This window comes from Myotis lucifugus, unplaced genomic scaffold (assembly GCF_000147115.1).
Source record: "Myotis lucifugus unplaced genomic scaffold, Myoluc2.0 scaffold_3, whole genome shotgun sequence".
NCBI lineage: Eukaryota > Metazoa > Chordata > Mammalia > Chiroptera > Vespertilionidae > Myotis > Myotis lucifugus.
In genome coordinates, this window is record NW_005871051.1 from 18,206,811 (window position 1) to 18,231,389 (window position 24,579).

General features: G+C 38.9%; 1 protein-coding gene and 1 non-coding gene across 3 annotated transcripts; one reads left to right on the forward strand and one right to left on the reverse strand.

Moving 5' to 3' along the window:
* The first annotated feature begins 104 nt into the window (after positions 1-104).
* Positions 105-24,269, forward strand: CNOT9 (CCR4-NOT transcription complex subunit 9). Of its 2 annotated transcripts, none has more exons than XM_023761227.1 (8): positions 105-493; positions 11,182-11,361; positions 12,727-12,842; positions 14,230-14,339; positions 17,923-18,032; positions 20,027-20,125; positions 20,326-20,417; positions 21,312-21,414. In XM_023761227.1, the coding sequence occupies exons 1-8, from the start codon at positions 470-472 to the stop codon at positions 21,313-21,315; spliced, it is 735 nt and encodes a 244-aa protein (XP_023616995.1). In that variant the 5' UTR covers positions 105-469; the 3' UTR covers positions 21,316-21,414. The 2 variants fall into 2 exon arrangements, with proteins under 2 accessions (XP_023616995.1, XP_006082578.1); XM_006082516.3 differs by lacking the exon at positions 21,312-21,414 and adding an exon at positions 21,970-24,269 and having other exon boundaries at positions 107-493.
* LOC111828164 lies at positions 5,909-6,043 on the reverse strand. Its single transcript, XR_002831953.1, has one exon. It is a non-coding gene; the product is annotated as a small nucleolar RNA SNORA79 (small nucleolar RNA).
* Positions 24,270-24,579: the final 310 nt, after the last annotated feature.

Below are 24,579 nucleotides of genomic sequence, written 5' to 3' on the forward strand. Positions count from 1 at the left end.
AGCGGAGTCCGCGGAGGTAGCTCCGCCCCATAGTAGCACGCATGCGCATGGCCACTTCACTCACTTGCGACTTCCCCTCATTTCGTCTTAGTCGGCCTAGTGGGGCATGCGCACTACTTGTCCTCCCAGGACTTTTTTCCCGCCCTTCACTGGCCTCCGGAGTAGGGTGGGAGTTCACGCCCCTCTCTCGGGGTACCTCCCAGGGGATGCGGGGACAAGTAGGTGGCAGATGTCCTTAAGGTCCTGAATCTTAAGAGGCAAAGGACATACTTTGCTGAGAGCTAGGAGGTGGGAATAAGTTGTTCAGAAGGGGTCAGGGGTGAAAGGTCATAGGGCTGCGAAGGGGCGGAGCGAGCCAAAGGCGGATGGCGGCTGCGGCGGTTCATCATCTTGGGCGGCTTCAGTGCTGAAGTGGGGACGTGGGTCGGGAGCGTTCGGCGGTAGGCGTAGAGCGGCTGCCACTCCCAACATGCACAGTCTGGCGACGGCTGCGGTAAGTGACTGGGCCGCCCGGCCTAGGCCCAGAACCTCTCTCTCTCCTAGCCCTGCGTTTCGGCCTCCTCCTAGGTCCCTGTGTCGAGCCCGGAGTCCAGCGCCTCCTGCCCTCTCCCCGCCGAGGTCCCGGCCCTCCTCCTCGCCGCGCCTTGGCCGTGGTGGAGCCCGCCCTCACTTTGCTCGCCGGCCGGCTCTCGTGGCCTCTTGCGTGGCGTTTCGCGTTCTTCTCCGGCCTCGGGGCCTGGTCCCGCGCCCGGAGCGCCGGTCTCGCGGCCGGGACCGGCCATTCATTGCGCTGACCGACAGTTTGGGGTGGCGGTTGCGTGCTGGGCGCCGGTGGGGATGAAGAGAATTCCGTGAGCAACCTGACAGGGCCCGGGGCCCTCGGGACTCCCTGCCTAGGCACAGCACGGCGGGAAGGAAAGGGCTTCTGACCCAAACAACATGCTTTACCGAAGCAACGCTCAGACCCGGGCTCATATGTGACTTACGGTTCTCTGCGCTTAAAATATTTTCCCACACATCTCATTTTATCAGTGTAGTTTTTTGACAAAACGGGGCCTGCAGTTCACCTGTCTGAAGTAATCCTATGGCTTCCGATTGCATTAAGATAAAGTCCAGACTCCTTGCCATGACATACAAAGCCCTCCCTTGTCTTGACCCACGTTTGCAGTCTCGTTTTATGTCACTTGCTCGGTAGGCTCCAGTAACACTGGCCGCCGTTGCATCCCTTCTACCCTCCCTTCCAGTGCGCTTTTCCATCCAAGGGGCGCTTTCTGATCTCTGTTCTTGGAACACTCGTCCTACTCCCATCCCTTATGTGCACGCACACACACCATGTGGGCTAAAGTGGCTCCTCTTCCCTCAGGTCTCTGCCTAAACCTCCCTAGAATTGGCCTTCCCTTCCCATTCTTTTTAAAGTAGTTCTGTAACCCTCGACTTGACTTTATTAAAGTACCTTTACAGCATGGATTCCGCTTTGTAATTTTTGTATTCATTCCCTTGTTTTGTCGGTCTCCCTCTTGAGGACAGAGACGGGTATAGTGTGGGCCCTGTGTACATGGTTACCCTTGTTCCTGGCAGAAAGTAAGGGCTCAGATACTTTGCTGAATGAGGGAGGTGGCTACTGAGAGCGCTTAGCCATGAGGGGAACACAGGACCATGTGATCTGAGCACGCTCTTCTAAATGCCCATCCCACTTTTTCTGTTTCACCAAGATGAAGTGATTTAGGAGAGGGTAACATATGGAAACTGCATTATTCGGCAAAATGACAAGTACCAAATAGAGAACCAAACAAATCACCTTAACTTTAAATATAAAAAGTGAGCTTAAGTGTGATTGGGCTGTGGAAAACTGTCATTTCCAGAGCCAGTGGCATCTCTGCCTCCAGACACCATGTGTCTAAGTGTTTGTAACTATTCAACCCTGGCTATCAATGGGGTGACAGATGTCGCAGCCAGATCGCCCTCACATCCATTGTAACTATTCAAAGTGGAGAGGTACCTTTTATATGTCTCAATTGGTATTTGCAGTTTCCCAATTTTTTTCTTCTCCCAAATTGCATGTATAATTTAGAAGAAGCAAGTCAAGATGAGGTTGCTGCTGGTAGGGGAGGGGCAAGTTAAATAAGGGATTCTAATAAGGTTGGCTTGTCTGTCCATCTCTCAAAATCTGATTGTGTCTTCTCCACACTTTGATACCAAGCTGCTCTTCTCCCTGTGCCTCCCCAAACTCTATACCTATTCACTTTTATTTTCATTTGCTCCCTAATGCTTCTTTTGAACAGCCATTAAAGCTGTGTTTCATTACTTAAAATAAGTACTGAATTGATGTTTTTCCAATTAAATTTACAATATCTTGCATTTATTTAAAATTTGAACTTTTAGGTACAGTTTCACCTGTTATGCTGATTAGACCACACAAAAGTGCTGACAAGTTCCTTTGTACCACTCATTCACTAGAATATTTGGTTAGTCAGGAGGTGGAAGCATAGAAAAGTTGAGTGGCCTCTTTCCCAATTCTCTATGCCTTCCATTAGACAAGCTGCTTGTTATTCTGATTATTTTGCTCTGGGTAAAGGAACAGTAATGGTATTTGTCACTAGCTACTGTAATACATGCAATAGTGCTTGCAATAATCTAAAGCCACTTGAGAAAATGCTTACTTTGTGCCTAATGATGAAAATTTGCATTTGTGTTAACGTTTATCTCTTTTTAATATAACAGGTAAATCATCACTCATGGGGAGACATTACTATCAAAGGAGAATGTAGTCACATGTGAATGCAGAATGTCATTCACAAAAGGGAGAATTTGAGATAATTTTGGAAGTATCTTAAATTTTCACTCTTGAGTGGTATTTTATTACGCTAAAAATGTATGGTGTAGTAGATTTGTCATTTTTTTTTTTTTAAAGAATGAAATTGGAACCTTATCTTTTTTTTTTAATATATTGTTATTGATTTCAGAGAGAGAGAGAGAGAGAAACATCAATGATGAGAGAGAATCATTGATCAACTGCCTCCTGCATGCCCCCTATAGGAGATCGAGCCCACAACCCAGGCATGTGCCCTTGGGTTGGAATCGAACCCAGAACTCTTCAGTCCTCAGGCCAATGCTCTAGTCACTGAGCCAAACCAGCTAGGGCTAGACTTGTCATTCTTTACAGAATACATCCTAACATCTTCATTATTGCCACCATAGAAAGTAATTTCTGTCTCACATCCTATATATAAAAGCCTAATATGAAAATTGACCGAACGGCGGAACGACTGGTTGCTATGACGTGCACTGACCACCAGGGGGCAGACGCTCAGAGCTGCCCGCAGGCCCCAGGCCAGCCAAGGCGGGTGCCAGCGGGGACCCCCAGTTGCCCCGCAGATCAGCCCTGATCGCCAGCCAGGCCTAAGGACCCTACCTGTGCGTAAATTTTGTGCACCGGGCCTCTAGTCTATTAAATAAGGACACACATACCACACAGGATTACCTAAAGATTAAATAAGAATAACGAAGTGCTCAGTGGTTGGCTAGGTTCACTCACTGGTGAAATGACTTGCTCCCAGATTCAACCTTGGGACTCAATTCCTGCCTCCGCAGAGTAACAAATCACTTTGTTATGGACCTCACAGGTTGCTTTAGAATAGTAGAACTACAAACCTTCACATACTGTGGGTCTTCTGTAATGAATGTTATGCTAGTGATTTAAAACAGCCAAAGGTAAGCCTTTAGGAGATGCATTGGGTATGCATTTTTTAAAATTTTCCTCACTGATATCCATTGGCAATTCTAACATCCATAAACCTTTTTTTCCCATCACTTTCCACCTAAGCGGCAACATCATTAGTTACTTTATATCTTTTTGTTGAAGCTGTACTAGACTCCCAGACACTCTCCCCTTTGTCAGATAAAAAGAACATTGTGCACTCTGAAGGATCTAATTCAAACACTATCTCCTCCCTCCCATGTCTCCTGTTGAATTTAAGCAGATTGCCTAATTTCTCTTTGCTTATTCACTTCCATTTTTAAAAAGGTATTTTAAAGAACATTCTGGCCCTTATTTTATAAAGATAGGATAATTAAGCTAATTCATTATTTCCCTTTGGCATTATTTAAGAAGTGTAGATTTTTTGAATATCATCATTATGTAGACATCCAAAACCACATGTTGAGTCATCTCCAGAATTGGGAAAATACCTGTTTCAGTCCAATTCCATTCTGTTACATATTCATTGGTAGGAAAACCAGCAGTTATTTTGGCCTTTAAACATAAAATTGTATTGATAGGTTTGTCTATTTTCTGTTTAAGAAAACCATCAATGTCAATTTTTAATTTTAATCATAGGGGCTAAATCATATTTTTATTTATGGGTAAATGAGAGTCTTTTTATTTAAGTTCTAGATATGTTTTTCCTTTTCATATTAGGTGTTAAAGATTTTCATAGATAGAAAACCAACTGTCAATAACCTGTGTTTGTGACACTTGGCGTTAACCATTGGTGACTCACTTTGTTAAATCTCTTGCCTGTGTTAAGCTTTGTTGAAAGAAAGAAAATTATTTGAAATACGTTTTTCTTATACAAATCGTTAAACAGAAAAGAGGAGAGTGATTCCCTCGTAAATGTTGACAATACAAATATTTTTCACACATATTAAAAGGAAAGAACCACTGGCATTAAGTGAGTATATAACTAAAGACACAGTTATATCCAATAGATTCTGTTTCTAATCTTAGAAGACATTGTTGAGGAAGATAATAGTCCAAATCAGACTCTCATGACTTTATGTTTCTAGATATGTAATTGAACTTACTATTTAGCCAAATCCAACTGTTAGTGAGCTGTATTATACATAATAGAATATTAAAGTTCTATATTGTGTTCTTAAGAAACATTTTCTTCAATTTGGAAGGATATTTGTGATTTCAGTTCTATAAACCAGTTAGGGTTCACTGATTTTAGAGAGAAGTAGACTAATTCTGCCATACACTCACTGTGCAATTTTGAGTATGTTAAACCTCCCTGAAACCGTTTCCTGTTAGAATTTTGAGAATAAAGGGAGGTGATCCACAGTGACTGGCTGGCACATAGTATGTTCAATAAATTTACCTCCTATAAATAGTTTCTAGAAAAGGCAGACCTAATATATAGCAACAGAAAGCATATCTTTCTGCTTTCTGGTTACCTAGGGCTGAATGTGGTGGGGTTTATTAAAAGGAGTACTAGAAAACTTTGAGGGGTGGTAATTGAAGTGGTCTATGTCTTGATTGTGGTGATGGTTACTCCGGTGTATAGATTTCTCAAATACTGAAAAGTTTTATTGTGTGCAAATTATAACTTAAAAAAATTATTATTTTTAAAGGGCCACTTAGATTAGGTTCTCACTTATAACTAAATAATTTCTAAGATTTTATAACTGACTGAGACTTTGGGAATAATCCTATGTAATAAAAAGCTAATATGGAAATCAACCGAACTGCAGAATGAGCGGTTGCTATGATGCTCACTGACCACCAGGGGGAAGACACTCAATGCAGGAGCTGCCCCCTGGTAGTCAGTGCGCTCCCACAGCGGGAGCGGGAGCGCTGCTCAACCAGAAGCCAGGCTCACGCTCGTGAGCGCAACAGTGGTGGTGAGAGCCTCTCCCGCCTCCATGGCAGCACTAAGGATGTCCGTCAGTCGGACATCCCCGAGGGCCTCCCACCCCACCCAGTGCACCAGGCCTCTAGTTGAATATGGTTCCCACATTTTACCAATGATAAAACTGAAGCTTGGAAAAGTAAAGGACACAATTCTAGAAATGGCAAAAGAGTATTTTGAAGACAGTTCTGGCTTCTAGTCTAGTGTGCATTCCACTTTTGTACTTGTGTAGTTACTTGCAAATCAAGGTCTTTTCTACTCTTCTTCTTTTTTTTTTTAATTGTTTGACTCTGCAAAAATCAGAAGGCACTAATGGACAGCCAACCCATCCCATGGTGTTCTGAGTAAAGACAGTCAGCTTAGATATATGATGGACTAAAGTCTATTCTTTAACTTGATAAACAGGTTCTTAATCCTGGGTTAATGGATGGGTTGGGGTGCTATCCATGAGTTCTCTGAAATTATGTGTAAATTTTGTGAAAAACAAATAATGTGCAAAACAATTTGCAGTTATGTTTTTTTCTAAGAAAAAGATCCATAGATTTCTGTTGATTTAAGAAATGTTCATCTCTGTGTTTGTGGTAGTGTCCTATCATTGTTAATGTGCTTAAGTTAGGTAAGTCATAGATTATTTTGCTTATCTGCTGCTGGACAGTGTGTGCTACTAGGCTGAATTCCATATCAGCCACAGCCTCAGAAATATAATTAGTAACTTATAAATTAAAAGATTTAGCAATGGAATCAGGAATCTTTAGAGGTGATCTTTAAATAGAGAATGGGAAGAGGAGGAAATCTGCCCACCATCATTTACTCATAGTTTCATCAGTTGTAAAACGAGGATAATAACCACATTGTTGTGATTACTAAGTGAAACTATGTTTTTAAAAAAGTACAATACAATTCCCTCTCTTCCCTCATCCCCCTCTTTCACTTCCCACTCCCTTTTAAGAAGACATCAATTTTCAGATTTTAAAAATTTTGTGAGAGGTATGCCTAAATGATCTTTGGGATTCAGAAAGAGAGTAAGATACATTTTGGGTTTTACTATCAAGATCAAAGAATGAAACTAGACCACTATTTTACACCATTCACAAAAATTAACTCAAAGTGGATTAAAGATTTGAATGTAAGACCTGAAACAATAAAATACATAGAAGAAAACATAGGCATTAAGCTTTTGGACATCAGTTTTTGTGAATTTGACTAGAAAGGCAAGGGAAGCAAAACAAAAAACTAAAAAGCCTCTGCACAGCAAAGGAACCATAAACAGAACAAAAAGGCAACCAACTGAATGGGAGAAGATATTATTTGCAAATGATATTTATGATAAGGGGTTAATATCCAAAATACATAAAGAACTCATACAACTCAACAACCGAAACAACTGATTTAAAAAATGGGTAGATGGCCCTAGCCATTTTGGCTCAGTGGATAAAGTGTCAGCCCATGGACTGAAGGGTCCTGGGTTCATTTCCGGTCAAGAGCACTTACCTTGGTTGCAGGTTCCCAGCCCTGGTCTGGGTGTGTGCAGGAGGCAACCAATCGATGTGTCTCTCTTACATCAATGTGTCTCTCTGTCTCTCCCTCTCCCTTCTACTCTCTCTGAAAATCAATGGAAAAATATCCTCATAAATAAATAAAAATAGGTAGATGAACTGAATAGACATTGTTCAAGGAAGCCATACAGAGGGCCAACAGACACATGAAAAGATGTTCAAAATCATTAATATTAGGGAAATGCAAATCAAAACCACAATGGGGTATCACATCATACCTGTTATAATACTACTCTTTTTTTATTTTTTATTTTGTTAATCCTCACCCAAGGATATTTTTCCATTGATTTTTAGAGAGAGTGGAAGGGAGGAGGAAGAGACAGAGAGAGAAACATTGATGGTTGCCTCCTGCACAGCCCTGGACCGGGGCCAGGGATTGAGTCTGCAACTGAAGTACGATGAGCTCAGGACCCTTCAGTCCGAGGGTCGACGGTCTATGTCAAATGATTTCACTGACTGCCATTAAAATGATGGTTATTAAGTGCCTTGTAATCTCAACAAGTAGAGAATTTCTCTTAACATCAGTGACTCTGTTCATGGTGCTGATTGTTTTCAGATTCTGCTGAACTAATAGCAATAACTTTTTAATTTTAGTTTGAGATTTTTATATATTCCCTATCTCTATTGTCTAGGAAATAGACACAGCAAATAGTTTTTTAGAAAGTCGTCTTTAGATCAGACCTAATCTTTCAGGCAGGTGAGAAGCAGCATTAGCAAAGCAGTTAAGAGTCTGTTGCCAGACCACTTGGATTCAAATCCTGGCTCGTCACTTAACTTTTAAGTCAGTGCTCCTCAGGTTTCTCATCTGTAAAATGCAGGTGGTGATGATACATATTTATTTAGGACAGTGCCTGTCAGAGTAAGTACTATATATGTTAGCTCCCTTTATATTTTAAGAAATGATTATATTCATCCCATAACAAATAGGTTGTGGGATTTAAACTAATGCCTCCTATTAAGCTGGAGGCAAAATTCAATAGGGATGATGAAAAGGAGGGTCCCTGCCCCAGATATTTCCTGGTATCAAACTGCCTTCACTGCCTTCCCATTGCTAGAATGATCTACAGAATCCACAGCTCCAAATTAATGTCTGAGATCCCCACCTGACATCCCTAGCTCTCTTAGAACCAAATTCTCAGGGAGTCTGCAGCTCCCACGAATAGTCTCAAAAGTTGGAGTTTTGCTGGTAGTGGGTGATCATAGCCCTAGGGACCCAAGCAGACAGACACAAGTCATTGGCCTCCCAGAGTGCCAGCACCATTCATCTAATTGGAGTCAGATCAGCTCTGGAAATATAAATTAATATGTGGGGATAGGGCATGGTGTTCAGAAGCCATAATATGCTGACTGGTGTTCACTTAGGGTGCCCCAGGGTGGATTGGGGTACAGGGATGCTGGGTATAAGTCACAGGCTGGGTTTAGTTGGGGTAATAGAGTTTATTGACGGTAGTGTCTGGGTGACAGGACTTTGGGGAGAGTTGACCAGAATGAGCAATGACTAATCAGGGTAGATACTATATTGCTAGAGCAGCATCTATGAAGCCCCCTTGAATTACTGGATTGTGGGTTATTCAAGAGACTTGGCAGGAAACCCAAAGCTAAAATTTTAGCCCTTGTTTCCACTGAGCTTTTAAGGTGATGTAATACTCTAAGCATATCTTATCTTCTGATGGGAATTGCATTTCCAAAAATAACTTTTTAAGTTGAGGGCCTGTCTATACTAGAATAGAAAGGACAAGTGCTTGGACAATTCTGTTTTTGCTGTAGAGAGGGGCGAAACTACCCTATTCTTTCTACATCATATTGTTACTTTAGGAGCCTTTGTTTCCTTGAGGAGTATCACTGCTGGGAGTCAAAAAACAGCGTTTAACAGATTACTCTAAGGCAACAATTTTCAACTGGTATGCCGCAAGAAATTTTAAAACATGCAATACCTGATTGTTTAGTCAAGGGCACTAACCTCTTTTCCCTTAGATTGTTAAATTTAAAAAATGACAACAGCCAACACAACAATAGCCGTCGGGTGTGAATGAATCAAAAATATACCTTTTTTTGTCAGATCAACAAATATATATATTTTTTGGTGTGCCACAGAATTTTAGTAATTATTTATGTGTTCAATGAGATGAAAAAGGTTGAAAATCACTGCTCTAAGGCATTTAAAGAAGACTTAAGCTGCATGGTGTTTCAGTTCATTTAGCAGAACACCTTGTGGTACATTCTGTCAAGCAAGTGAAATGATAAACATTAAGCTAAAAACTTAGAATCAAGCTTCCATTTATAGAAGGCGATTGTTTAGCTTGGGTAGAGTAAATGTGAATACGCCTCAAAGTTCATCTGAGACTTCAGTCTATTCTTCAACAAAAACAGTTGTCCTTTTTGTTCCTCATCTTTCCATCTGTATGATGGGTGAATCAACATTCTATCACATTAAGGTACAGTGGGAACAATGTACTAGTAAATACTATGAGAAGCCATGTAATACCGTTCAAGAAAGCACCTTCATATTTGTGTAAATTGAGCAGGTTTATTCCTTTGAGCATAATGATCTCATCTGCAAGTGCAGAGCCCTTCTTTCTAGCTACCCAACTTTTTCTTTGTCATGGTTTGGGAGGAATTAAATGAGAAAATATTGGACATAGGGACAGAAATCAACATAAATTTGATAGGACTTTCAAAACAGCAACAGTAATCATTTTTCTAGTCTACCATCTTATTTTCCAGATAAGAACAATTAAGGGACTTAACTAGGTCATAAGGCTATTTGACAAGTGTGAAGAATTATAGATATCCTCAATTTGAGGGGAATATTGTGGTTCTTTAGCACAATAATGAAAGCATGTTCTATTAAGTCTTTATATAATTCCTACATGAGTATCTAACATGATTCTCAAAGGGGAGAATCATTAGAAGGAAGAGCTTTTCTAAATTACATCCGTTTTCTTCTTCACAGAAGGGGATGCTGATAAAATAAAATTTAAAAAAGAGAGAGAGAGAAAGGGATGCTGGAATTATTGGAGTTGAACAGCAATGGATGTCATGGGTGTAACTTTTTTCTTTCAAAAACTTATAGCTGGGCCAGTGTGCTCAGTGGTTGAGCGTCGACCCAGGTTGTGGGCTCAATTCCCCATAGAGGGCGTGCAGGAGGCAGCCGATCGATGATGTTTATCTCTCATCAGTATTTCTATCTTCCTCTTTCTCAAAAAAAAAAAATCAATAAAAACAAAAAACTATTATAGGTACATGATAAAAAAAGTTTAAACTATGCAAAAGGTTTTATTGTATACAATGAAAAGTAAGTCTCCCATATGGATTCCAAAGTTAGAGGTAACTACTGTTAACAATTTCTTATGTGTTCTTTAGAAATGTTACATGTAAATATATAAGAATATATGTGTATGTTAATGGAAGCATATATGCCGTTCTACACTCTTTTTTGTTGTTTTTGGCTTTTTATTTAGTATCAACAGATACAGAGGTACAGTGTCTCTTTTTTAAAAGACTACATAGTATCTATAATAATAAAAACATAATATGCTAATTAGACCAGACAGCCGAACGAACTTCAGGACGTCCTTCCAGATGACCTTCTGGACAAAGCCAGGGCTCCAAGGGCCGCTCCTTGCATGAATTTCATGCATCGGGCTTCTAGTTCTGTATAAAAATGTACCCATACATTTTAAACCAGTTTCTTAAGGATAGATATTTGTTATTTTAAGTTTTCTGCTTTTAAAACAGTGTAACAGTAAATATCTTGGTATGTCTTCAGTACAGCCCAAGTATACCTATGGGATAAATTTCTAAACATGGAATTATTAAAGTGTGTGTGCAATTTAGATTTTACAAATTCAATTAGTTTATGTCAAGTGTGTATATTTAGAAAAGCTCCCCGGATATTTATGAGAAGTATATTCACTCTAAAGCACTACTGCAGAGTAAGATTTGGTTTGATTCTAATGAAACTCACTTGTTTACTTTCTTGTTTTCACTTGAAGCCTGTGCCTACTGCACTGGCTCAAGTAGATAGAGAAAAAATCTATCAGTGGATCAATGAGCTGTCCAGTCCTGAGACAAGGGAAAATGCTTTGCTGGAGCTAAGTAAGAAGCGAGAATCTGTTCCTGACCTTGCACCCATGCTGTGGCATTCGTTTGGTACTATTGCAGCACTTTTACAGGTGAGTATATATATCCATGAGCTGTAGTTCAGTCCTGTTTATTACACTTGTAACTCTCTCCCTTTGCCCAAATGATTTTGAAGACATTAGTAGGGGGAGTCTCTAAATGTTGGCATTTGCAAGAATCTTGTAGAAAAGTTTAAGGTGCTTGTTAAAATGCAGATTTTTGGATCCTACCCAAGATATTTGGTTTATTTAGTCTGAGATTAAAATCTGTATTTTTAATAAGCACCTCCCCTGCTCTCAGGTGATTCTGATGCAGGTGGTCTAACAACTACACTTTGAGAAACACAGCTTTAGGAGTACTACAGGACAGTTCTACATGACAGTGGCGAGAGGGTGGAAAGTCAGGTGTAAAGACTGCAAGGTGCCGAAACCGGTTTGGCTCAGTGGATAGAGCGTCGGCCTGCAGACTGAAAGGTCCCAGGTTCAATTCCGGTCAAGGGCATGTACCTGGGTTGCGGGCACATCCCCGGTGGGAGATGTGCAGGAGGCAGCTGATCGATGTTTCTCTCTCATCGATGTTTCTAACTCTCTATCTCTCTCCCTTCCTCTCTGTAAAAAATCAATAAAATATATTTTAAAAAAAAAAAAAAAGACTGCAAGGTATATACTGGGGAAAGAAAATGTTAAAGATATGACAGTTGTAAGATTAAAGGTGGGAACACTTGTACATTAAAGATTAAATAACTGAAATTTGTTTCTGACCAAAATGGTCATTGGTAGGGAATAAATTGATATGCTATAGGCTAGGAATGATCATCCTTTAAAGTACTGTATGAAATACCTAATATTTATGTTAATTTTTCAGATCTGTTAAGTCAGTTCACATTCTGTCCCTATTGCATGTAGCCAAGCATCTAATCTTTCTTATTGGAATATTTTTTTATGTAAAAGTTTTGCAATTAAAATAAATGAAATTGTATTCAACAAATCATCACCTTTTGAGAGAGAGTACATATATTCATTGCATATACCCATGTTCTTATCTTCCTCCTTTTGCAGTTGCTATCTGACCAAACTCAAGCTCCTTTATGAGTCACTGTGGTTGATTTACTAACATTTTCTGGCCAGGTTCCTCATCACTGTAACTTAAAGCAGGGTGTTGACAAAAAAAGGGATTATAAATGTAAGAATTCCACACAAGTGAAAGCTTCAACAGATGCAGGATATAAAGAAAGTGTCAGTGACCACAGCTGCCTCCATAGCTATCTTCCTAGAGACATGTAGAAATATCAGGTAGTTTCAGTCAAGTATATTTCTGATGAAAGGATAGGAGCATATTTAAGTTCTTTGCTTTAATATCATGGGAATTAATTTTATAACAAGTTATACTTTGTTCATCTGGTGGTTTCCATTTTTTAGGAAATCGTAAATATTTATCCATCTATCAACCCACCCACCTTAACAGCACACCAATCTAACAGAGTTTGCAATGCTCTGGCATTACTGCAGTGTGTGGCATCACACCCAGAAACCAGGTAAATGCTTTGAATGAGTCTATTTGGGAAGTTTTGTACTGAATGTGCTCTTTAACTTTTTCTGAATGATGACAAGGAGGGGCATGCAGTAGGGTGCATGTACGTGGGCATGGATATTCAGGATCCACATTTACTTTTTGATTTTATCCTGAAGAATTTCTGGTCTCTTATTCACTAAATTTTAGTGTGATGACAGTTATAGTATTATTTAACATGTTCTTTTATAATTAACTTTTTTAACCTCTTTTTAGTGTGGTAAAATATACATAACATAAAATTTACCACTTTAACCACTTTTAAGTGTATAGTTCATTAGTATTAAATATACTTACAATGTTCAACCATCACTACCATCCATCTCCATAATTCTTCATCTTTTAAAGCTAAAACGCTAGCCTGGCTGGTGTGGCTCAGCTGTTGAGGGTCAAGCCATGCATCAATAAGTCACTGGTTCGATTCCTGGTCAAGGCACATGCCCGGGTTGCGGGCTCAATCCCCAGTTAGGGGGCTTGCAAGAGGCAGCCAATTGATGATTTTCTCTCATCATTGATGTTTCTATCTCCCTCTCCCTGTCTGAAATCAATAAAAATAAATTATAATAATTTTTTTTAAAGTTTTGTGTGTTAGCTCTCCTACAAGGTTTAACTATAAATACTGTAAAGTAATAGATTGATTCCATATTAGTTGCCTGACATAAGTTGCAAATTAAAATGTTTTTAGAATATTTAGTGTATCTGGAATTTCTCTAATAAAAAGAGAAGAGTATGCATTTAAGCATAGCAAATAAACCTGAAATGGCTGCTTTGTTGTCTTGGTTTATAAGGTTTTGTCTGACTATACCTGTGAATATTGTTATTCAGCCATAACTTAGGTGAGAGAAGGCATCTAGGAGAATCTCTTGGGCACTTGATTGCATTTTATGGTCTAGTATTTTACAATCTGCAGTTAGATATTTCTTAAGTACTTGGTACTGATAAGAGGGAAAATTATGTATTCTCTTAACCATTGGCCTAGACGAGGGTTTTTAAATCTTGACACCATTGATGTTTTGAGCTGGATAAGTGTCTGTGGTGGGAGGAGAGGGGATGGGGAGGGGAGAGGGCTGTCCTGTGTATTGTAGGATGTTCAGCAGCATCCCTGGCCTCTGTCTACTGGATGCCAACAGCACCACCTCAGTTGTGACAACCAAAAATATCTTCAGACGTTGCCACATGTCCCTGGGGGTGCAACATCACCCCCATTGAGAACCACTGGTCTAATAACAGTCTTTCCTAAAGATACCTCGGTCAGTCAATGTTAAAGACCTTACAGAATTAACCATCTGGAAATTTGAATGTTTAGAATCCTTAGAAATTAATTCTGGGCTCCTTATGATTATTTCTTCCAGGTCAGCATTTCTTGCAGCACACATTCCACTTTTTTTGTACCCCTTTTTACACACTGTCAGCAAAACGCGCCCCTTTGAATATCTTCGGCTAACCAGTCTTGGAGTTATTGGTGAGTCATAAGGGTTGTTCTGCAAGCCTGAAGTCCTGATTTATAATAGTGGTCTTAACTTGAGTGCTTTGTCTGCTGTTTTCTAGTTCACTAATTGTTTTTGTCTTTGAGATTTAGAATGTTTTTAGTAATGAGTATCGACCATGATGGCTCTTCTCAAGTACCATTCGGGGTGTTGTTAATAAGGCCCAACATTTGGGATTAAATTCAGTGTATATGTAGAAACATTTGCTAGAATTGGGAGAGTAAAGTACTTCAGTCAACAAATAAAAAGTATAATTCTAGGAATAAGAATTTGAGTTTGTTGTTTGTCTTTCTCACCTCTAACCTGTTCTTTCTTAACTCGAAAGGTTTACCTTCTATTTCACCTAGTTCAATTTTTGCATGCTCGAGCTAATGCTTCCATATACATTTACTATGGGAAATGTATCTAAAATACATTTTATTCAAGAAAGTAATATAGCTCCTATAATATATAGCTATTTCAGATAGCAATTTCAGATCTCAGCCTCCTGGGTAGTAAAGAACTACTTTTGGGTTTGGGAAATGTAAACACACTCAAGAAAGTTTCTTTCTCAATTACCCTTTCTGTTTTTAGTGTCTTCTTATAGTTTTTGCTTACATACCAATCAAACCATAAGGACATTGATTATTCAAATTTTGTTTTATTAGGTTATTTTTATGTTCAACCTGTGTTCACATGCCTATGGTTTTAAACCATGAATCAGGAAGTATAATTTAAAAGTTTGGTATTTCTAAGACATATTTCTGACATTTTATTATGCTTTTAAGGAGTAACTATTACTTCATTTACTCCAGATGAATGTAATTGTTTTTTACATCTTCTGGGTGGCACTCTAATTAGTAACTTTTTTTCCAATATATTCTTTTCTGCTTTAAAGCTATATAAATTGCTATATAAATTTGTCATGTAGGATTTAAGATAACATGATTTCAGCCAAAAGAAAACATTTATATTTTAAATCTGATTTAAATCATCCTATTTCTATTGTCTGCTTTTTTTACTGTTGATGTTGGATGGTATATTTATGAGATGGTAAGATAAAGATAACAGTGGAGGATGAATAAAATACTTGGACAACATTAAGCCAATTGTTCATGGTTGCGTATCTTTTCTGAAACTCAGTTTCTCCAAGTCAATTGAAGGTGAACATTTGGACCTAAATTTTTTGCTTATACAGTAAAACCTTGATATAACGGACTAATTTGAGTGAGGTGGTATCCGTTAAAGCTGAAAGTTTGTTATATAATAAAGTAGGTTTTCCAAATGCGTATGTTAAAAAGTTGACAAATAGTTTACCTGTTTTTACTTATGTAGACATGTTTATGTAATTAAGTATGTTTGAGAAGTTTAATTTTACAAAAAATATTTCTAGGTGTATAATGGTAATTTTAAATTTATACTGAATTAGTCTAGTAAATGCATGCATTCACCAGTCACTATATGTAAACAAATGCACATGGCTGGAGCATGGCTTAGCACACATCGTAACATCCTCCACACGAGTTAAAACTGCTGCAGAAAGTCATGCCACACAACAAAGAACCAATTACCAAGCATCATCAATGTGGTATGATCACATACTAGTCATTCATTGAACATTGTTTACATGGGGTAACTCTTAGATTTAAATATGTAGACTATAATTGTAGATGTAGTATTTATTTATGTCGATGAAATTACTATAGTGTTTTTTCTAACATATGGCCTATTCCCTAAAATTTGTCAAAATAACAGTGAATTGCCCAGCCGGTATCGATCAGTGGTTGAATGTTGACCTATGAACCAGGAGGTCACGTTTTGTTTCCGGTCAGGGCACATGCCCAGGTTGTGGGCTCGATCCCCAGTGAGGGGCATGTAGGAGGCAGCCAATCAATGATTTTCTCTCACCATTGATGTTTCTATGTCTTTCTCTCCCTCTCCCTTCCTCTCTGAAATCAATAAAAACAAAAAGGAAATAAATAACGGTGAATTGCCTTGGCCAGTGTGTAGTTACAGCATTGGCCTGCCCTCCCAAGGGTCTTGGGTTTGATTCTTGGTCAAGGGCACGTACCTGGGTTTCAGGTTTGCTCCCCACCCCCTGTCAGGTTGTATATGGGAAGCAACCAGTCAAAGTGTCTCTCTCACATCAATGTTCCTCTCTCTCTCTCTCTTCCCCTCCCTTTCCCGCTCCGCCTCCCCCTCTCCCTCTCCCCAATGAGAAAAATATCCTCTGGTGAGGATTAACAACAACAACAACAAAATAACAGTGAACTAATAACAAAAAGTAATCTGTTAATTTAATTATAAGCAAATTTTGGTTAAAAGCATTTTAAAATTAACAGGATGTTAATTTTCATATATGACATACGTGCCAGAAATTTTGTCCATTAAATCCCAAATTCGTTAAATTAAGGTCCGCAAAATCGAGGTTTTACTGTAGTGTAGTTCAAGAGTCATCAGGCAAGTTTGAATATAAATGAAATGATACATAAAAGAAATTAGGAAACACTTGAAACTGAATAAAAATTAAAACATATCAAAATTTATACAATGCAACTAAAGCAGGGCTTAGAAGGAAATTTGTAGCATTAAATTCTTATACTAGAAAAGGAGAGAGGTCTTTAATTAAATATCTTAAGCAAGCACTTTAAGAAACAAGAAAAAGGAGCAAGAGAGTAAGATTTTCTCTTTATCAACCTCGACTTCTTTTCTGAGATGGAAAATGCAAAAGGCAAGAAGTGGAACTCCACAAATAAGTCGGGGTCAGGGAAAGGCTTGAAATTTCAACCGGTAGAAGCTAAAGAGGATCATCATGCTGCTGGTGAACCAAGTATACAAAACTCAGTTGTTTCATGGGGTTCTGCTTCCCTGTGTACAGAATGGAGATAATACCACTGAACTGTGTCAGTCACTTGGTCAATGGTGTTAGTTTAGAGACCAACAGAATAATAGTATTTTAGAAATCATTTGTTTCAACTATTATTTTTAGATAAAGAAACAGGCCTACAAAGGGAAGGTACCATTATCAAACTTAAGTAAACTATTGTAGAACCAGGATTAGAATCTAGGTGTATGTGTGTTTCTTATTTGGATATCCAAATGTTTGTGTTCTTTGAGGAAAGAGGGGCAATTAATCAGGAAGTAATGTTTGTTTATGTGTATTGTGAAGTAGGATTCAGACTGACACCATCTTTTTGCTATCTGGGAATGTGCTTTAATACTGATGTAGAATTCTCTCTTACCTAAAATAAATGAAGAATAGATGGTGATATTATATGATTGTCTACCAAGAGTGATTAAAAAAATGATTTAGATGGCTACACTGTTGCAAACTCTGTGGTGGACCAAACTTGGTTCCTGATCTTTTAGAACTGACTGATAGCAGTCAATCTGTGCTTCTCTTCCTCCCCCTTTTTTTAAAAAAAACAAACACATGGGTACAGCTGATGTTATGACATATAAACTACAGTTTGTGTTCTGGGTTATTTCAGTTCCACAACTAGCTTGGATGAACAATACAAAGTTCATTTTAATTGGAAATCCTAACAACTGAAATACTTTTGTCCATATTTTCTTTAGGGGCTCTGGTGAAAACAGACGAGCAGGAAGTAATCAATTTTTTATTGACAACAGAAATTATCCCTTTGTGTTTGCGCATTATGGAATCTGGAAGTGAACTTTCTAAAACAGTATGTGCTTTTAACTTAATGGATTCTACATTGTGTTGGCTCTTGAGCTACTTCTTTATGGTGTATAGGATAACTATTTTGGAAAGCTATTTGGTGGCAGTATCTACTATAAACATAAGCCTTTTTCATGATCCAGCAGTCCCACTCTTAGGAATATACACAAAAGAAATGAGCTCTCATATACATCAACACATGTACAAGAATGTTTATAGCAGTTTTACTTATAAAGGATAAATTATAGTCACAAAATAAACGGTATAGTAATTAGCCCTGGCCCATGCACTTAAGATTAGTGCACTTTGTACACTTTACACTTTTATTTTGTATGTTTGTATTACTTTGCTATTGATGCCATGACAAATTGCTACAAGCTTGGTGGCTTAAAATAACACGAATTTATTCTCTTATAGGTCTGGAAGCCAGAAATAGTCAATCAGTTTCACCAAGTGAAAGTCAGGGTGTCAGCAGGGCAACATTCTTTCTGGAGGCTCTAGGGGAGAGTCCCTTTCTTTACCTTTTCCATCTTCAAGAATTGCATGCCTTGACTCATGCACCCTTCCTCCATCTTCAAAGCCAGCAGTGTAGCATGTTAAAATCTCTCTCTGCTTCTATCACACTGCCTTCTCCCCTGTGGTTGAATCTCCCTCTGCCTCCCTCTTGTAACAGCACTGTGATGCCCTGGCCAGTGTGACTCAGTTGGTTGGGTGTCATCCCATGAACTGAAAGGTTGCCAGTTTGATTCCTGGTCAGGGCACAACACATTGCCCCAGTTGCAGGCTCAATCCCTGGTAAGGGGCAAGCAGGAGGTAGCTGATCTACGGGTTGCTCTCACATCGATGTTTCTTTTTCTCTCCCCCCCTCCCTTAAAAAAAACTACCAAAAACAAACAAACAAACAAAAAAAAAACACTTGTGATTACATTTAGGACATACCTGGATAATCCAGGATGAGTAATCTCCCCCGCCCTCCCCCAAGATCCTTAATCACATCTATAAAGTTCCTTTTGCTATATTATGTAGCATTCACAGGGTTTGCTGATTAGGACCTGGATATCTTTGGGAGCCATTATGAGCTAACCACAACGTTATATCCCAGTAAAATTAACTAATTCCCACAGTTGATTCTGATAAGCAGGCAAAGAAGAGAACCATTGTAATAACTGACTTGAATTAAACTAGTATTTTCTAAATTCTTTCTATGTAAGAGTTAATGAGCTTAAGTTGGGGGTATTCAAAGGGAGGCTTAAAAATCTTATTTTTTAAAGGTCTTTTAAGAATAGGAAAAGCCTTACTTCATTTGGAAAAGATGAGGCATAGCTGCATCTCTAAAATCATCTTGTCCCATGGAAAACGGAAGAGGCTCTGTATTCAAACTAGTTTTGGATATCAGTTCTGCAACTTAATAGCTTTGTCACTTGGGACCATAACCTGGCAAGTTATTGATTATCAGTTATACCTGATACATAGTAGGTATTCAGTAACAGAAAGTTTCTACTTTTTTAAGAATCTGATAATTATCCAGAATCTATTCTTTTGTGTATGTAAAATGAGAATAACAATGGTACCTAACTCATAGGTATATTGTGAAAATAAAATAAGGCATGTTTTATATCTTTAGGAAAAATTCTGACAGATAGTAACTGTTCAATATTGTAATACAGTGGGGCCTTGACTTACGAGTGTCCCGACTAACGAGTTTTTTGAGATACCAGCCGTCTCTCGGCTGATTTTTTGCATTGAGTTGATAGAGTAATTTGAGTTAACGAACTCCTTAACGAGCTCGGTCTCGGAACGAATTAAACTTGTAAGTCAAGGCCCCACTGTAGTTGTTTTTTTTTTTTTTTTTTTTACTATGTATATCTCATCAAGTAAGATGTATGTAATGCAAGAGTCTCTGCTTCATTTTCTGATTCATGGTTATTTCTGGGAGATTGAATACTGTTGGAAGACAAATCTGAGTAATGTTTTGGACTCCTTCATTTTGTTTTACTCCAGGTTGCCACATTCATCCTTCAGAAGATCCTCTTAGATGACACCGGTTTAGCTTATATATGTCAGACATATGAGCGTTTCTCCCATGTTGCCATGATCTTGGTGAGTTCCTTTATCCACCCTCTTTGCAACTACTTCTGACCACACAGCTTAGTCCCTTTGCAATTGATACTGAACAACTTCAGTATTCCAACTAGAAACAACCCTGGGACCTTGTATAATCATACTTGCGATATCTCATCTCTTGATTATTTTGTGTTTTGCGGTTTTTTTCCTACCCACCCCATTTTGGGGAGAAACAGGGTAAGATGGTCCTACAGCTATCCAAAGAACCTTCCGCCCGTCTGCTGAAGCATGTAGTAAGATGTTACCTTCGACTCTCAGATAATCCCAGGTAAACATTTACAGAATTTATAGGACTTTGGGGAAATATTCTGGTGAAAGGTTGCTTCATCTCATGGCATAGCTTCTATAACTTTAGGGCAGGGAAGGTATATAACTATATTTAGTTTATCTGAGACAGAACTTGATTAATTCCTTTTAAAATCTGAAGTGATAAATTTTTAAAATCCATCAGAATTTTATTTCTCCATTATAACAGTACCCTACTCTAAAATTCCAAAGAGTTCAAATAGTTCCCTGGGAACCTTAGAATACATTACTCCTGTGATTTGAGCTTTCTATTGCTACTCTAGGTGGTCAAAAAGATAGTATTTTCAAAGATCTTAAGAAAGGAACAGGACTTAGAGGGCTCGTGATGTATTTTCATTTCTCTCCTTGATTCCTGTAAAGTTCTTTAGCTAATTATTTCATCTCCCTATGTTTATAAAATCTTTCAGCCAGAAATCATATATTGTAGGTATAATGCATTTTAGAAATATTTGACCTTTTGCTTTATAAATCCATAATTCATGCTGAAAGCCACTTGCTCAGATTCTGCTAAACCACATAATGGGGTGATTTCTGTGTTCCTAGGAATGGGAATTACTTGATTTAATGTGAACTCTTGCCACTGAGGTTATTCAAACCCTAACTATTTGTTTGACCATTTTGTCCTGTTCCTTAGTGGTTCCTATTTTCACCAAAGTTTGACTATATTTATTTGAAATTCTACTTGTACAGAGTCGTAACTTTGCTTAAAACGAAACTGCCTTATACAGGGGTGGGCAAAAATAGGTTTACAGTTGTGAATATGCAAAATAATTTATTCTTTGTGTTGTTATTTATTTGTATTATTTGTCTTCTTATTGTTATTATTTTGTATCCTGACTTATGATTTATCTTTTAGGTAATGATGTCTGGTAATTTAACCTACTTTTGCCCACCCCTGTAGTTAAACCTTTTTGAGGTTTTCAGATTTGACTTTCTGCTGGTCAACTTTTAAAAAAAAATAAAGCATGTAAAAGTTCATCTGATAATTTTGCTACCATAGTTTTGTTTTTGCTCATCTCTTATTAAGGGTTTTAACTATAAAACTGAAGCAATTTTTGGAAAGAAACAAATTTATATTAATTTAGAATTAAAGTTTATTGTAATACTATGAGTTGGGTCATATTCCTTGTTAGCGTACTGATTTTGGAAATGTTTCATTTATTATAACCCATATATTTCTGATATGAGCATATTGGCAATATTTACTGTAATAAATCAGAAAGCAGTTTGAATTGAAGTAAACTATTATACCATTTCATTCCATTTTCCTTTGTCATGAAATTCTATATTGGGGTATCATTGTGAAAATCTGCAGGCTACAGATTCTGAAGATGTCTCTGAGCCTATACCTCATATAAGCTTTAAAGAATGTTAATGGCTTCTTAAAGTAACTTGACAAAGCCATAGGTTCCAGAATTCTGTATATTTATGTCTAAGTAAGGGGCTCTTCCCTGTCCCTCAAATGTGGCTTTATTTGTTGGTCTCCCTGGTTGGTTTGTTTGTTTCTGATGTAGGGCACGTGAAGCACTCAGGCAGTGCCTCCCTGACCAACTGAAGGACACAACCTTTGCCCAGGTGCTAAAAGATGACACCACCACGAAACGCTGGCTTGCACAGCTGGTGAAGAACCTGCAAGAAGGCCAGGTCACCGATCCCCGGGGTATCCCCCTCCCCCCTCAGTAATCCTCTCCTGTCCCCTCCCACTACTCCCACAAGTTGGGAAGGGAGGGAGAACCTTCGAAGAAAACAGCTCAGGTTTTATTGCCGACTGGGAATAGACAACCTCAATGCTGAACTGCACTGGAGAAAAAGGGCAAGGTACTCCAGCTGAGGTGTATGAGCTGCCATCTCAGGCTGCTTTGACGACATGGGCTTCCTCTGCTACTCCCAGAAAATGGGCTCCTGACAGTCTGCCACCACAGCCCCAGGAGGGAGTCAACACCAGCAAATGCTGTATTTGCAGCATGCCCAAGATCCTTCTCCCCCACCTCTACCTAGCCACTGGCAGGGAGAGGAGATGATGGTGATAGCAGCGGCACTCTAGGCATGGGAACGCCTGGGACCAAGCCATGTGGTGTTTGTTTTTTGTTTCGTTTTTTCATTTTGCCTTCTTGGAAGACTCAAGATGTGTCTCTTCATTCCCTCTCTCAGTATTTGTTTACTTTGGTATTTGTTTGTTTTTGTTTGTTTAAATCTCAGAGAGAGAGAGGTGTGTTTAGTGGACACAAGCTGTAATATTCAGCAAAACTTTGTCAGTTGGCAGTGTTTACAATCTGTTAGCTGCATAAGCTCAATAAAAAGTTGGTCTGGGCATAACATCCCCTCCAGCAGGCCAATAGCTGCATGAACTATTGGGAAGAATGGGAGGCAGGGGAAAGAGATAATGCCAAAGGACAGCAGGAACCCAACCACCTATTTCCCTTTCCTTTCCAAGTCTTCTACCCTCAGTTCTGGATGCCACCAGGACCTTAACCTCATTTTTGGCTTCAGCTGCTAACTATTCCAAATCTCATTTTCCTCCAATTAAACTTAAAACAGACGTCTTAATTCATCAGGCTGTCCTGGAAGGTTATTATATTGAGGGAGGCAGTGGTTCTCACCTATTCAAGTCCTCAAAGATCTTTTCTGGAAGACTTTTTTAAAGGGAGGTGCCTGGAATTAAGATGATGATCGGCTATTTGATCCCATTCTTTCTTTGTTTTAGTGTGAATTTCTGCAGCTCCATCTGTCTTCATGATTGTACTTGAAATAGTATTAGCCAAATTGGGTTCATTTTATTCAGATTTAAGATAGATGGCTGAGTCCACTATCTTAGTCCATTCAGTCCTTTCTTTTTTACACATTCCCTTTTGATCTATGGGAATTACAGGGTTGCCACTAAAATTTTTTTCACTGTTCATATTGTGTTAGAGAACCCCACTTCCTTCTGTGGAGCTTTAGGTAACTCTACTCACAATCCAGTGTAAACTGCCTTGCTTTATCCCAATCCTTCCTCCTACCAACACCTGCTCTTGCTCTCTCGTCCCCATCTCCATTGAAAGATGGGATTGTTAATCCAACTCTAGAGAGAGACCAAGTATATTCTGTTCACATCTCACACAATTGAAGGTGTCTGAACAAGTTTAGTCCATAAGAGGCAAGTTCAGAGAAATCTTTGCAGAGACAGTTCTGCCAACACAAGGGCTCTTTCAAACCGACTTTCACAAAGGGAGCCAGTCTTGTTAGTTGACTTCTGTCTCTTTAGAGCCAAGAAAGTTGTAATTGACTAGCCTAGATGTAGGAAGAGTAGGATAAGCACTTAATCCCCTGCCTTCCAAACTGAAGAGGAGGACCAAACTAGCTCTCAATAATCTCAAGCCTGAAGAGAAGAGGTCTTGGAGGAACAGAGAAGAAGAATGGACTGGATAGACATCTTAACTCCCTTCAGCCCATAGTTTGTATCTGAAGAGTCCAGCTAGGGTAACCCTAATTTTTGCCAAACATCTTCCTACTGAGCCAAAGTGTTCTCATCCCCCTCTACTGGGAAGCAGCTGAGGCTCAGGCCCTTGCTCCCTGAGAAATTGTTTCTCCATCTTTCGGTGCATTGGCCATATTACTGTGCCAATAGTGTCTTAATTCTTTTTCCATCTATTCTCAGCTGTCCTTGGACCCCATATAGGAGTTGCAGGGGAGGGATGGAAATGGGTATTATTCCTTGTAGTTGATCCTGATGTCGTGTGTATAAAAAGATCCCTCCCCTCATTCTGTGTTTTTCATCCCTTGCATTTCTTCAACAGGATTGAAATAAAACATGCTTCTGTTTTTATAAAAATAATTTTTCCTTTAAACTATTTTGTCAGTATAGAGGTATCTAGGCACTTTAGTCAGATGATCCTTAACACCCCTGTCTACCCTGTGTCTACCTGAACAAACACACTGACCTGCCAAGAGGGCATTGATAGTTCCTTTGTGGATAAGTCATTTGGGAGAGTCTTGCTGATGTATAAAAGCTGTTTGGGAGACGGGTGGTGCCCTTTATCTGATAAAGTATCTCTTTACTGGGACAGAACCTCACTCCTGGCTGTAGTGGCCAGAACTTAGTACTAGTATGAGAGAGACTACTTCTTTTTTTTTTTTTTTAATAT

What these genes read in the sequence shown, in the direction of transcription:
- CNOT9 (XM_006082516.3), top strand. Translation starts at nt 470, where the DNA reads ATGCACAGTCTGGCGACGGCTGCG. An exon ending in ACAGTCTGGCGACGGCTGCG is followed by an intron (nt 494 to 11,181) that starts GTAAGTGACTGG and finishes TTTCACTTGAAG; the next exon opens with CCTGTGCCTACTGCACTGGC. An exon ending in CGACTCTCAGATAATCCCAG is followed by an intron (nt 20,418 to 21,969) that starts GTAAACATTTAC and finishes TTTCTGATGTAG; the next exon opens with GGCACGTGAAGCACTCAGGC.